General features: G+C 40.6%; 1 protein-coding gene and 1 non-coding gene across 2 annotated transcripts; one reads left to right on the forward strand and one right to left on the reverse strand.

The window, feature by feature from the left end:
• Positions 1 to 2131: 2131 nt before the first annotated feature.
• LOC136439233 (proton-coupled folate transporter-like) lies at positions 2132 to 11747 on the reverse strand. Its single transcript, XM_066434521.1, has 11 exons — positions 11393 to 11747; positions 10515 to 10663; positions 6690 to 6809; positions 6190 to 6350; positions 6041 to 6099; positions 5693 to 5824; positions 5054 to 5505; positions 3836 to 3920; positions 3592 to 3675; positions 3214 to 3370; positions 2132 to 2859 (listed from the first exon to the last, which is right to left on the reverse strand). The coding sequence occupies exons 2-11, from the start codon at positions 10629 to 10631 to the stop codon at positions 2772 to 2774; spliced, it is 1455 nt and encodes a 484-aa protein (XP_066290618.1). The 5' UTR covers positions 10632 to 10663; positions 11393 to 11747; the 3' UTR covers positions 2132 to 2771.
• Positions 11748 to 12915: 1168 nt separating this feature from the next.
• Trnar-acg (transfer RNA arginine (anticodon ACG)) lies at positions 12916 to 12988 on the forward strand. The gene has a single exon. It is a non-coding gene; the product is annotated as a tRNA-Arg (tRNA).
• The last annotated feature ends 1757 nt before the right edge of the window (positions 12989 to 14745 follow it).

The raw sequence follows: 14745 nt of genomic DNA on the forward strand, positions 1-14745 counted from the left end.
TGTATCACGATTAACTATGACCTGTTGTCATATGACAGAAGAAATCTATTCTCTCATTTAGTAGGTTGACATACTTTACCTACAACATGTATTTTGTGAAAATAGAACAGCTTTCGAACTAGATATCAAAACCTTGAAAACGACACGTTGTTGATATCAATAACGGGCCTATTTGTACAACGGACGCAACTTCTTGGTTCATTTCATGTTCATTTTATTCATCAATTGAAATGATTTTGTATGGATAAGACTTGATCAAAATGATGTATAACAGAGAATACTGGAGACTAAGCTTTGTGAACGCTCCAACTTAATGAGTGTGCATGTATGTATGTATGAAATAAAACACACTGTGTGTGCTATGTCTATGTTTGATCCAATAAACATTCTGTGCGAGCACAGACAACTGCGTAGTACTGACAGCATGTCGGAGTTTGGACAATACTGTCGTGTTCGTTAATGAACGACGCATTCTTCCCGCCTAACGACGTAATTATCCAGACAAATACTCCCATTACTCCTGGACGAGCCGATAGACGGCCGTGCTTCCGCTGACATTGTTAGATGTTTCGGTATTTGTATGAAGTGTGTATCGGCTTTGTCTTCACACTGGAATGTCTGTGAGACAATGCACATTGGACTGCATTGTACATGTACTGAACCAAGGATAGTTTGTGTCGATGAAGGCTGTCAAGGACAGTTTAGTTTGTCTTATGATCTATGCATGCAGTTTTGAATTGAACCCAAGACCATTCTCTCTCTTGCACGTCTATACTTCATCATATGGATATAATGAGACCTTTCATTAGAGCTATCGGATGGATCACTCTTCCCTTCCAAGCCTATTAGGAAAGACGTTATCTACGCTATTCATGCTGGAAGTACACCAAATATGACAAAAATATACATCCAGCACTATTGACAGGCATTAGGAAACTATCGTATTCAAACCTCTAAGAAGGAAGGGATCACAACTGGTACGCCTTGTGACTGCGCCAGATTGTGACTTGAATAAATGGACAGTTATGATATTCTACGGTACGATCTGGGGATCAAAGTGCCTACGAAATCATCTGCTAATCTTAGAAACCCTATTTTGTCTCGTTTCGGTCGGCCCCAGGCCCCTGTTGATGGCTTCAGTCATACTCTCGTAATCCATCGATGGGTGGTAACACTGGAGAATACTGCTGACTGGCGAAAGACGGAGAAACTATGTTTGATATGCGTACAAACATGATCGACGGCCAACTGTGATTACATCGAAAGAACTGTTTTTCAGCTCACAAGATTACTGCCCATAAGAAGTGTATTTTGTCCCATACACAACACTTTGATTTTGTTGAGTTGAAAAATGCACAGACACCACCATTCAATGTGTAGGTTATGTAGACTGACTACAGCAAGTAGACATGGAAAATAACAAATAGAGAACGTCCCGGGTTTTAACAGGTGGTCAGTAAGGTTCCTGTCCCTGTCAGACTGAAGAAAAGTTATAGAAATACTACAGTAACTAATGTTTCCATCGTGCAAAAGCTGCAGATTGTCTTGCGCAAAGAAATCCGTAAGTTCACTTGAAATTGGTTAAGGTGACGAATCTATATTTTTGAAGACAACATAGATTTTCAGACATATCGTCAAGTTGTTGAATTTAAGACACAAAGAAACACTTTCCATATGTACCATGCCAGACATGCGCACAGGTGTTTGTCGGATGTATTCTTCTAATGCCGCAGTTTGATGTGTATTCCAGACTACGGGCTTTACTGACTGTGTATCTTGCGAAACAGACATTTTCTCCTCAGTATCGGAGCGCACCTCGCCAACACACAATGTAAAAGTTAAAAGAATGTCAAGATTTCGTTGTAACTCTCGCAGACATGCAACCAGATCCTGTCAGTCCAGATTAGAGACGACTTGATTTCATCAACGGATTGAGTTAAACTATTACCTGTTGTCATGTGATAGAAGAAATCTATTCTCCGCTTTCATTCAAGTGGGTTGACACATTTTACCTACAACATATATTTTGTGAAAATAGAATAGATTTGGAACGATTTGCAGTAGATATCAAAACCTTGAAAACGTTACATTGTCGATGTTAATCAATAAAGAGCCCGTTTCTACAATGTAAGAAGCTTTTTTTGATTTATTCATCAATTGAAATAAAACACGCTGTGTGCACTGCAATGTGTCTATGTTTGATCCAATAAACACATTCTGTTCGAGCACAGACAACTCACTGTCGTGGTCGATAATGAACGACGCATTCTTCCCGCATAACGACGTAATTATCCAGACAAATACGCCCATTACTCTTGGATGTACCGATAGACGGTCGTGCTTCCGCTGACATTGTTAGATGTTCGTTGTATGTATGTGGTGTGTATTGGCATTGACTTTACTTCAATACACACTGGAATGGATGTTAGACATACACATCGGACTGTACTGAATCAAGAACAGTTTAAGAGTTTGTGTTACGATCTATGCATGCAGTTTTGAATTGAACCAAGACCTATCTGATTAATCACTCTTCTCTTCTAAGCCTACCAGTGAAGACGATATTCATCCCGGAAGTACAATAAATTTAAGAAAATATATATCTAACACCATTGGCAGACATTTTCAAATTATCGCATTCGTGTTTGTTTAAGAAGGAAGGCAGCCCAATTTCGCCAGATTGCTTGACTAAACGGACAGTAATGACATTCTGTGGCACGATCTTTGGTTTAAAGTGCTTATGAAATCATTTGCTTATACTAATCTTAAATCTATTTTGTTTCAGTCGGCCCAAGGTCCCTGTTGATGGCTTCAGGGATACTCTCGTAATCATTGGATGGGCCGTAACACTGGAGAACACTGGAGAAAGAAGGAGAAACGCTGCTTTGAAACGAGCATGATCGACAATCGGACTGATGAATTGATAGAAGAAACACTGTTTTTTCTTAAAACTTCACAAGATTATTGTACATTGTATGTGAAACTGTCGACGTTATATTGTAACGGGACAGTAATAAAATCGAATATATCATATGTTGCAGAATGAAACACTGAAATGCTGTAAAATTTATTATCATTATTATTTTGAAACTGAAGACGGGCATGCGGTCAGTATTGGGGCAACATCTTAATAAAATGTATAAACAGAGAAACTGTTCAGTAACAGCTGCAAACTAAAATCTTGGCAACTGTAAAAGTCAGCACCTGTCTTACCTAATCAGGATGGAGCAAATCAGGTACATCCCCGCACAAACCAGCAACACGAGGCCAGGCATGACGCTCAGAGTCGCAGCATAGAGGAAATTCAAGAAAGGGCCATAAAGAATGCCTCCGATGTTGTCCAGAAAGGCCACTAGGGCGAACAGACTACCTGTGAGGAGTGATAGACGTACATGTAGAACTGATACAGCTTGGTCGGCATGGTGAAGTCACGTTAACGTTACAAAAAGTGATCTTAAATTCATTGTCAATAGCCGAACGAACGCTTGACAGACTATGACTCAAATGATAGTACTGTCTGATGTAATGATATTGGGATAAAGATGAGACATGTTAAAGCTTTGAGAGGAAGAGATTGTCCAGGACATGTACCTTGGTCTTCACGACTGACCATCCTAGACATAACTGCCGGCAGGATGGAAGTGGGCATCGTCTGTAGACAGTTAAGACCTAGTCCTGTGGGTGCAAAAGATGTTTGGCTTAAATTCATGCTGAGAAGACTGGAGTAGAAACGTCTGACGTAAAAACAAAATGCTATCAAACAGAGTTGACGTTTCTGGCACTTTCCAAGAGATTGTTAGTGAAAATGTCGTAACGGTTAGGACTTCTGACATACCTATGAAGAACGCCGTGGTGTGGTTAGATGTGTAGACAGCCAGGGATTGAAGCACCAGTCCACTTATTGCCGAGACGCATCCAACCTTTTGATACAGTAGGTTTGTTATTCTAGTTAAAAAGACGTCATCAGTTTAGAATGTTCATAATGTGTATTTCAATGGAAAGAAGATTTCAATGGTCTAAGGATTCAGTTTAAAGTTCATCTGTATTTATACTCCCTAACCCATTTTTTTTCGATGAGATTTCTCAGGCATATCTAACTCTCTGTCAGATGTTTGGTGAGAAGATCGTGACACTTTCTCAGCTGTCCTGTGTTTCTGACATACAACCCTCCCAACTGAGGGCTGTCATCTATCCCTGTCTCCTAAGTGGCCAGGGGATTGAAACAGGAAAAGTTAGGTTATCATTGCGACCTTCCCTCCAAACAGCTGTGGGGTTCTCAAAGACGAAATATGAATTAACATATTTCTTTCCTGTCCTCTTATTGGCGACGCCGCAGGGGCGAGCAAAATGGTATAGTATTGTGTGTAGTCTAAGTCAAGAATGCCTTGAAGAATTGTCTTTATACTTAATAGGTGAGCAGGTTTTTGTGAGAGTTCGAAATGATTGAATTTCGGGACCCCTAACGACTTTCTATGGTACTGCAGCGGAACTTCCGGTTTGATATCGTGTTCTGAACAAGCTTTCTTAGTGGTAGAAAGCTATTAGAAGGGAAAATAAGTCTTGTAGGCTCGGCCACCCCAGTGGATTTTTTGGAGCTGGTTTTGTTTCAAACTTTGAAAGAGAATAACTCAAGAAGGGGTTGACGGATTGCCATGATTTTTGGTATGTAGATGGCTTGATTGATGATTTATATAATCATATGCTAATCAATGATTTATAGTCAATCACCGCCACATGACTCTGTAGGGTTTGTGCAATGTGGTGCAGGTCAATGACCTCACTTCATAATTCATGACGAAATGGCACAATAGCCTTTTTTTGTATATACACACTTGTGTTGTTTGGGTAGAGAAGGTGATCAGCTGATGTATTCTATGCAAATGAGGTCCATATAATCTTTGAGTTGTAAGAAACGAAAACACTAACAGAGACCACCGTCCCCATAGCAACGTCTTTTTACGTTGCCAGTCGTTTTACTTTTATTTCTTCCTCGCTTTATACTATAAAAGTAACACATTTTAACTTGAGTTGTAACGTGTTGTTTGTATCATACCTGAACTAACCCGTATGACGACAACCATCTCCCCAACACTTTGATCCCCAGCACAGACATGACGTAAGCGACGCCCACGACAGCGCCCACGACTCCTATAAGAACCGGGTTCCAGCAATATGGCGGCGACAAAAGAATGATGGTTCTTACACCCGACACTGACTCTTGGACACTATGGACCAGGAAGTAGACAAGCATCAGAGTGCCCATAATCCACCTTTGCGGCTTTGGAATCCTTTTTACAAGACTCACAATGTTCATTATGTACGACAGCGAGCAAATCTTACTGCCTGGTCGTTTTGGGCGCGTTTCCTTTAACGCAAACAGGGCATATAAGAGACAAAACGTCATAAGGCCAACAGTAAGCCAATAAGGTTCCTGGAAGCCAAGAGGAGGCCCGAGAGCTTTCAACCAAAATCCTCCCACCAGGACTCCGGCCATCATCGCCACGCCTGAAAAACAGAAAAATTCTAAAAATTTTCCGTCGAGACTTGCAATATATTAAGTGAGTTCTTGTCCTGTGCAGTGCATTTTATGTGTAATGTTTGCCACAGAGCGAAGTTATGTGCAAAAGTCACTCGTCATTTCTGTTACGTCATTTCGCCACTCTATCAAATATACATAACGTCAATATCTGACCTGCGGCACTTCCCGCGATGGCGAGCCGAACTTCTCGGCTCTTCCCCCCCTCTCCCGTGATGTCAGCTATGTATGCAAGACAACCCGAAATAAAGGATACCTGGCCGCCCATCATACCGCAGACGAAACTGGCTGGAATGGGCAAAACATTGTTATCGTTTACAAGCGTTAGATTTCAGGCAGAAAGACAGACCGTTATACCATATGATAGTTATGGACAAAAAGCTTAAATTTTATGCTCATATAAACCAATCGCAATCGGCGTTTAGTGAAACCATTTCTGCACAAATGTTCACTCACTCACTCATCCACTCACTCACTCATCCACTCACTCACTATCTCACACACCTATGAGGAACATCGCCAGTGGAAGGTCCAAATAGACGACCAGCGCGCTCAATAAGGTCCTGTAAAATAAAAAGATGACGTTCTCAAATTCATGGAATGACAAAAAATGTCTGTCAAAAAGATTTATCTTTCCCAACAGAAAAGCTTACCAGATCAAAGTGCCGATAACGGGGACGATGATTGTAACCTTCCGCCCGAGTCTGTCTGAGAGCGACCCAAGCACGAGCACCATGAGCAAAGACGGGAGCGAGATGCTCAATCTGATGTAAGTCAGCCAGTTCGCTGATTCTGCTGCGACCTTCTGATTTGCCTGAGAATATAATAAGAACTCGGTTAAGGATAACCGTGTCAAATGGTAATGTCATATTCAAATTTGATGTCTGTATAGAGATCTACTAGTATGTCGAACATTAATACAATTCTTATCTTGATCGATATCCTGCAATTGCTAACATGTTCTTTCCCTCAAAATCCATCAAACATTAAGTATCAAGTAAAGATTGTACATTCAATAATTGTCAGCTCTAATCCGCTGATATTTTGATATACATATGCATGTAGGTATACATCAATCATATACATGAAATTTCATTTGCAAACAAAAGATGCCACGACAATAAGTGTAACTCTGATTTTACAAAGCCCCCACCTTATTGGCAGGATGAGACGTGTTGACGTCACAGCGTGAGGAGGAGGGCAGAGTGTCATTCCCCAGTTTGTAGTAGATGTACTGATGCTGCAGCGGCATCACCATGACCATCGACAAAACCTTTCGTTGCAAAAGCAAGTGGGAGAAATTGAGACTGAGAAATGGACTTATTTCTCACACCCGACTTAACTTAAAACGACAAGACTGGCTTGTTAGATTTGTTTTGGTATGTTGTTTGCTTTGAAAATTGCGTGTGGTGATGTCACAATAGCCAATCAGTTAACCATATCTCTGAAATCTTTAATATTTTCTGAACACATTGGATCAAGCAAAAGTGGCCGACCTCAGACAAACGATGAAGCATTGCGCTTTTTCGTTAGCTAGTATATGCATTGGAGCCTCATCGCAGATCGCGTATTCAGCACAACAGTTGACCCTAACTCTTTTCCTAACATGTGTGTTGGCTTATTTACGTGCAGAGCTTTGACGCTTTCGCCCGAAGCTCCTTCGTACACGGCACCGCCAGCTGTACGTCACAATCCGAAATGTCGAATGCTCATTAGGCCATTCGCATTGCAGTGAAAATTATTCCAAAACTAGTATGCAATTGTTATGTTTAGCCATACCTAGTATGGCTCAACATATTGTTTATACTCTGGTTTCTTCTCCTCGAGGCCTCCTTCTCCTCCTTCTGTCAAATCTTCAAATCGATTCATCTCTGTCATTCTTTGACCAAATAACCTGAAATTTGGTACAAAGGTAGTGTAGGCAAATACCCCTAGGTGTTTTTTTTTTCTTCATTTTTTCGATATTGACCTTGAAAGTGATTTTATTGAGTTTTTTATGACCAATGATGCATATCTTGGCCTCCAGAGCCCTGGTATTTCAACAGAATGACCTGAAATTTGCTGTAGATGTGCCTTGAACAAATATTTAAAGGACTACATTCCCATTTTTGGCATACATCTCTTCAAAACGATTTATTTTGGGCTTTTTTTACAATATTTGCCACTTCTGTCACTTTCAATGCTACATACAGTGTTGGAAGTGACAGCCAATGGGAGCACTGCATTAAAAAATGCGACCACCTGATTGGCCAATTGAGTTAATCAGGTTATCTTGCATTTCTGGCGCAGGTGTGCTAGTATTGATACCAAATGTGGTATGGGAATGCCTAGGAGATGTGATTACATGGCTTTGTTAACTCTTTTTTGAACAAAGATACAAAATTCTCCTGTTCCTATATATTAAACCAAAATGATCCGAAATTTGGCATGTGTCGGTCTTGGTCATGCACACAGGCCCTCATTCAAATGTTTGGCATACAGCCTTTCAAAACGATTTTTTAAATAAACAATTTTTTCGTTTCGTTATTTTCAACCCAAAATGTATACTAATGAATCATGCATTCAAACATAGGGGTGTCACATTTTTATATTTCACCCATAGTATCCCTGAAATATGTTGTTTTCGGTCATTTCCTTCTTCCCCTGTCAAATATTCATATATATCATTATGTATACTATGGAAAACTTAATTCTTTCCTGGGGTTAATTTTTTTAAATTCAATTTTGTACTGGGTTGATTATGCGCAAGAGTGTAATTTTGAGCGGATATTTTTCGACTGGTCTAGTTTACATTCGCCGATTTCGCACTTCCCAAGATGCACCACCAGGGTGTCGTAAAACCCGGTACTGCCAATTTTGCGTTAATTATTCTTAGCGTGCAAAAGTAAGATTCTAAGAAGGTTGTGGCTACTGTCAGGATGATCCTGTCAGCAGTAGAAATTTTTGCACTGCAGACAGGATGATCCTGACAGCAGCGGAAAAATCTGCACTGCTGTCAGGATCATCCTGTCTGCAGTGCAAAAATTTCTACTGCTGACAGGATCATCCTGTCTGCAGTGCAGATTTTTCCGCTGCTGTCAGGATCATCCTGTCTGCAGTGCAAAAATTTCTACTGCTGACAGAAAAAGGTTTCAGCCAATCAGAGCTCGCAAAAAGATTGCCCGCGCAAAAGGACTCAGCGAGGAACATGGCGGCAGCCATGAAGGCTGGAGATAAGTTTTCCAACCGGGCGGATTTCCAGGCCGCCCTGAATGAGTACCAAGAGGCCAATTTTGTGCAGCTAAGAAAGCCATAATCATTTGGCCCGACAGAATTTGACCCCGGCAGCAAAAGGGTATCATAAGCCAAAAAAAAAAAAAAATTCAAAAAGGCCTAGCTATATAGAGAGCCTGCTATGGAGCCATAATGGAGGCTAATGACATTGTACTTTTATTATCTGTTTTGCATTTAACAACTAAGTTTACTAAGTTTACTACTTTTATGAAAACCAAGTTCTAAAAAGGGTAATACTGTGTTATGAAAGGTAAATCTTGGAAATATAACATTATAACTAAAGATGAAGAATTGCCTCATGTAATATTGGCGGGCAAATTCCGAACAATTGGACATTCTTAATTTCTTGAGAAAAGCGTGTCTGCCTGCTATCATACCTCTATGTACCGGATATATGTACAGCAGTAAACTAGAAATGACTCGTAATAATAGAGCACAATCACACCTGTCTGATGAAGTCATGGGATTTATTGAACATTTGGCATTAGGATCCAGTGGGAGGGGGGGTGGATTCCTTCTATCAAAAGTGCGTTTCTCAAGCTGTCGATTCGATTGATTCAAAAATGTCAGCATAAAAAAGAGTCAGTCGTGATAACGAAAAGGCTGTTACTTGTACGTTGTACGTTAACTAGTAGTTCAGCTCAATTAATAGAGGGCTCGGATGGGAGTATCAGTACTGGAGCATGTCAGAAATTTGGCACCTAGCATCGATGACATTTGAGATAAAACATGACTATAATCACGATCCGAAATATGCCCCATGAATAGGTTAAGCCTAGCTGAAGTTATGAAATTAAAATTGCCCGGTTTCCAGCTCATGCGTTCGCCGGATCGGATCGGATCGCGCTGTTATTACCTGGTAGGTCCTTAGATACGCTGTGATGATGGCCGACATCTTGAAACACCTAATATCTGCTGTTACCGTGGCAATTACATATGCTAGCTTCTGATTGGTTGCGAAAATGCATTGAAAAAAAAGACGATCCTGTCAGCAGTAGAAATTTTTGCACTACTGACAGGATCGTCTTGCCAGCAGTAGAAATTTTTGCACTGCTGGCAGGACGATCCTGTCAGCAGTACGAAAATTTGTACTGCTGGCAGGACGATCCTGTCTGCAGTGCAAATTTTTGTACTCCTGGCAGGATCGTCCTGTCAGCAGTGCAAATTTTCGTCCTGCTGACAGGATCGTCCTGCCAGCAGTGCAAATTTTCGTACTGCTGACAGGATCGTCCTGCCAATAGCGTTAGGCCTTTGATAATAAGCGCTGTGGTGTTTTCTGGGCGATTAGATGTCATGAATAAACAGCGCTAACCGATTTGAAGCGTGCGGAGTTCATTACGTTCTTAGAATCTTACTTTCGCACGCTAAGAAGAATTAACGTAAAATGGGCAGTACCGAGTTTTATGAGACCCTGACAGTGCATCTTGGGAAGTGTGAAATCGGCGAATGGAGATGGCACAGAATATCCCATTCTTTGCAAGGGGAGGATTCTTTAATTATTTATCTAAATTTTGAGCTGGAGTGATTATGAAAAAGTCCATTTGTTAGCAGAAGATTTTAGAATGGTCCATTGTTACTTTGGGACAGTCCATTTTTTGCATGGCGAGGAGTATGACTAAACATGCTGTATTTGCTCGCAAATGTTGCCTTTCTAGTTACACATTGTCTTCAGACGAACGAGCCAAGTGATAAATTTAGTACTTACCAAGAAGAACACAATCGGCTCAATCGTCACGGGACAGTATGGTTTCACCCTCGTGGAAACACCCTCGGCAGGTGGCGCTGTTGTACGAACTACTTCCACCTCTTCTTTAGCCGCCATCGCAAGTACTGGGGTCAGGTCAGGAGATGTTTCTTAAAAGAGTGACATCAATTTTTAGGGAAGGACAATGAAAATTGAAATCTCACTACTTGGTGGGATACTTTGGAATTAGAGACATTTTCCTTTCCCGAATCTCTTGAGTCAGTGTAGAATTACTGGTCCCATGATAGTCTCATGATGAGAGGTACGGTCTAGGCGTCTACATCTGTTCTGGTTTCTTATATCCTCTGCACAGCTACCCTTAATTCAGTGACGTTGATATTCTATCTGTATCTATATCTGTATCTATATAGCCGGTATAACCGCCATCAGGCGTAACACACCAGCTCCGGACACCTAGATGTGGAACATGTACTACAGGCAGTGCGACTCATAACATCTGAAGATTGACTGCTCTACGGCCGGATCTCCAAGCAAACAGTGCATGGTTCAGTGACAGTTGCCATCAAAAGCTCAGGAGTAGGGTGAATAGGAAATCTTCGACCATGTAGTAACACCACCTTACACCAAATGCCCACTTGAAGATTTCTCCTCACTTCTGTGCTTCAGGTGATCGCAACCGAATCTTCGGCTGGCACTGACCCGTCTAATCATATATAACTACAATGTTTGTCCTGAAATAAATCACGTAGTAAACACTGTTCAACGTTAACCCGAAACAAGGTGTGGTAAAGATTGAATTTCGTCCAGGTTAATTGTGCGTGTCTCATCTCGGATCGCTCTCTTTCACCTATAATATCATACAAAAATGGCATACCTACCGGTTTAGTCTGGATGCCAGTGAACAGCTCACGTAATGAAGGCGATGGTTCAACGTTCTTGAGACCGGAGCTAGCTGCTGTTGAAACACATGTGTCACGAGTGTTAACAAGTATTCGCTGGCTGAAACTAGGTCACCGGGTGCTGAATGACGTAACGGGTCAAAAGTTGATATATCAGGAGACATGCAGCCCTGGAGACATGCAAACCTGTTGGTTTGGTGCTGAGTCAGCGATACCTAACTGCACAATATCTTTTCGTGTGCCATTTGTTGATGAGAATATCACTGTTAGAGCATTGAAGATGCCTTAGAATAGGTCAATACTGTGCACCGACACAATGTACAATGATAACCCTACGAGGAAAACTAATTCAAAGATATAGATATGCTTGATACTATTTGAAAACAAGTCCATATCTATATCTGCCAGACAGATAACTGATGTATCCTGTCTCTCTCCAATATCATTGGTCCAACAGCCTTACACTGTACATTCACTTGTGATGGTTAAAGTATGTATCTAACGTTACGGGCATGCACACCTTACATGCGTTTCAAACGGCTAAAGATTCTTTGTTCTATGTTACGATTTCACAACGTTGTAACGTTGATATGATATTCTGACATCAATTCAGCCTATTGGCTGCCACTGTTGGACACCTTGCATTTTTGCTCAAATAAATATACCATTGATATCAAATTGGGTGTGCCAATATTTGCGACTCCGTTTCAACGCGGCTTGGCTACAACTCCATGCTAAATGTTTAATATCAATCTATCTAGAATCGGAGAAGGTAGACTGATGCGTAGCGCAGACTTCGGAAAATCGGATTCGGTGAAAGAACTTTTCAACAGATCTGAGTCAGTTTACCGTCACGGCTAATATTGACTAAAGGAGGCCATTATGTATATCTTGACAACAGGGAGAAGATAAACACGAGAATATCCATAGTCCACCTCTGTGGCATTTGAGATATTTTATCAGATTTACTAGTGTACGTCGTACAGGCCCTTTATTGGATGCTCTTAATGTGTAAGAATTGTTTCATGTTATAGTGATGACATTGAAATCTCAGTAGACAAACAAAGCCCTTCTGATGGTTGATTTTTATTTGAAAAGGATCCTAGTGAAGTGAAGAGATAAAGGGTGATGTGACCGGGTCACTAATCAATGTGTAACTCGTTGAATCCATTAATTGTCGATGGATGGTCCATAAGGGCACCGCCTCCGTATTTCATAAAAGTACTCTTGATTGATCACAACCCATACAGCGGATATGACAATCTTTAACATTTATACAATGTATACCACTGGCTAATATGTGAATACGTTAAGTTAACTGAACAAGACCACACACTTATACAAAGTTGGCGGAATTTCGGAATGCAAGGTTTTTAGGTCATATAAATAGACCTACTGATCAAAGCTCAGAGGTCAACAAAGACACAGTGCAAAGATACGTGTATCAGAGGCCAATTAAAGGTGTTCATTCGTCCGGCAAAAACTCGGACAGTTCCATAACCGGGTCTGTGGCGCAACGGATAACGCGTCTGACTACGGATCAGAAGATTCCAGGTTCGAATCCTGGCAGACTCGAACTTTTTACATCAGAGCAGTTGTAACTTCTGTTACAAAATCTCAGTACGCACCTGATTTTGTGAGCTAATAGTACTATATCGTAGTGCTACGGTCAAATTTGACACCAGACGAATGGTTTTCTTCTAGTGCTATTGAGTTTTTATCATATACAAATGTAACTGTAACGATACGAATATGTATCAGAATACTCAAATAGTTTTTTCCTGACGCAAGCTACCATTTCATAACATACATCTGTTGCTACAACACATTTTTCATCTCATGATGCATATATCAACATTGCTAAAAAAAACGCAATTGATGCTCAGCTGATCGTAGCTGAACAATGACACAGTTTTATTTCACAAGATACACAAGCGGTAAGCCCGTAGTCTGGAATACACATCCAACTGACGGACAAGAAAGGATACAACCGACCTGGCGCTTGTCTGGTACTATCGAAAAATCGACAAGTTGACGATATGTCTGAAAATCTATGTTGTCTAAAGCTCCAGTCGATTTCATACAGATTCCCCGATTACCGAGAGGTCGGCCTGTAGTCTGGAATATACATCCGACTGTCGGACAAGAAAGGATACATCCGATCCGACAAACACCTGTGTGTATGCCTGGTACTTATGGAAAATGTAAAAGTCGACAAGTTGATATGTCTGAAAATCTAGGTTGTCTAAAGTCGGCCAGCTGTATTCTTGAGGACATGAAATCACCCATTGAGAGATTGAACAGAAGAGGGTAACCATATATAATTCCTATATAATTTTTATACACTTTCTGTTCCGTCAAGGTCGGTTTGGTGCAAGGGGTATTCCAATTTGTATATTGTATACTGTTAAAGTTTCTTAGCAATCGAAAATACATCCGTTTTTGCAGTCGAAATTCTTTCCCAGTCAGCTGTCGTACATATGTACTACATAGATATATTCTTCTCTCAAAAAAATACGGTGGCTCCATGTATCTTTCTCTAACCACCCACCCACATTAAGTGTATTCTATAGATGTCTTAGGTGTATGAAAAACTAGTGCGGTTTTTGAACACTAATTTGATGTACTTGTACTAGTATCTAGTTTCTATAGTTTTTCAAACAAGATGTAACCATCGGGTGACCGGGCATTGTCAGCAACACTCGTGCCTGATTAAAGGGACAAAGTTATTCGGCCGTATTTTCGTAACATAGAAATACATCATTAACTGATGGGGAAATATATTCCATTCAAACGTGACTAAGCTACAGGTGTCTCACTAAAAGTGCAGACAAGCGCTCCATAACAAGTATCACTGAATGTGTATCTGTTTCACAGGTAAGACAAGATCGATACACAAACCGCTACTTCTGAGTCGTACAGCAATTAGCTAACAATACCGGCAGATATCACACCGTCTATCGGTATGTCTCAGACGAACAGGTGTATTTGTCTTTGTCTTGGGACAATTTTGTCGTTATGCACAAAGATACGTCATTAATTTGCATGAAAATCAAGTCTAACTTTTAATGAGTTGTTCAACCCTGATATACATTACACAGAAGCGGTTAAGAGTGTTGTCTAGTATACACATCTATCACCGCCATAATAGATTATGCACCTGTGCATATGTCTAGTACGTGACAGTACATAACTTATAAGGCGATTCCCTTTGTCTATATTAAGATTATTAACTGTATAAGTCAGCGACAACAACACAGGAGATGACTGGAAATCTAGCTTGTCTACAAGCTGAAAATTTCACATTTTCTTTAGAAATTCATTTTTGCGTA

The sequence above is a fragment of the Branchiostoma lanceolatum genome, chromosome 7 (assembly GCF_035083965.1).
Source record: "Branchiostoma lanceolatum isolate klBraLanc5 chromosome 7, klBraLanc5.hap2, whole genome shotgun sequence".
Taxonomy (NCBI): Eukaryota; Metazoa; Chordata; class Leptocardii; order Amphioxiformes; family Branchiostomatidae; genus Branchiostoma; species Branchiostoma lanceolatum.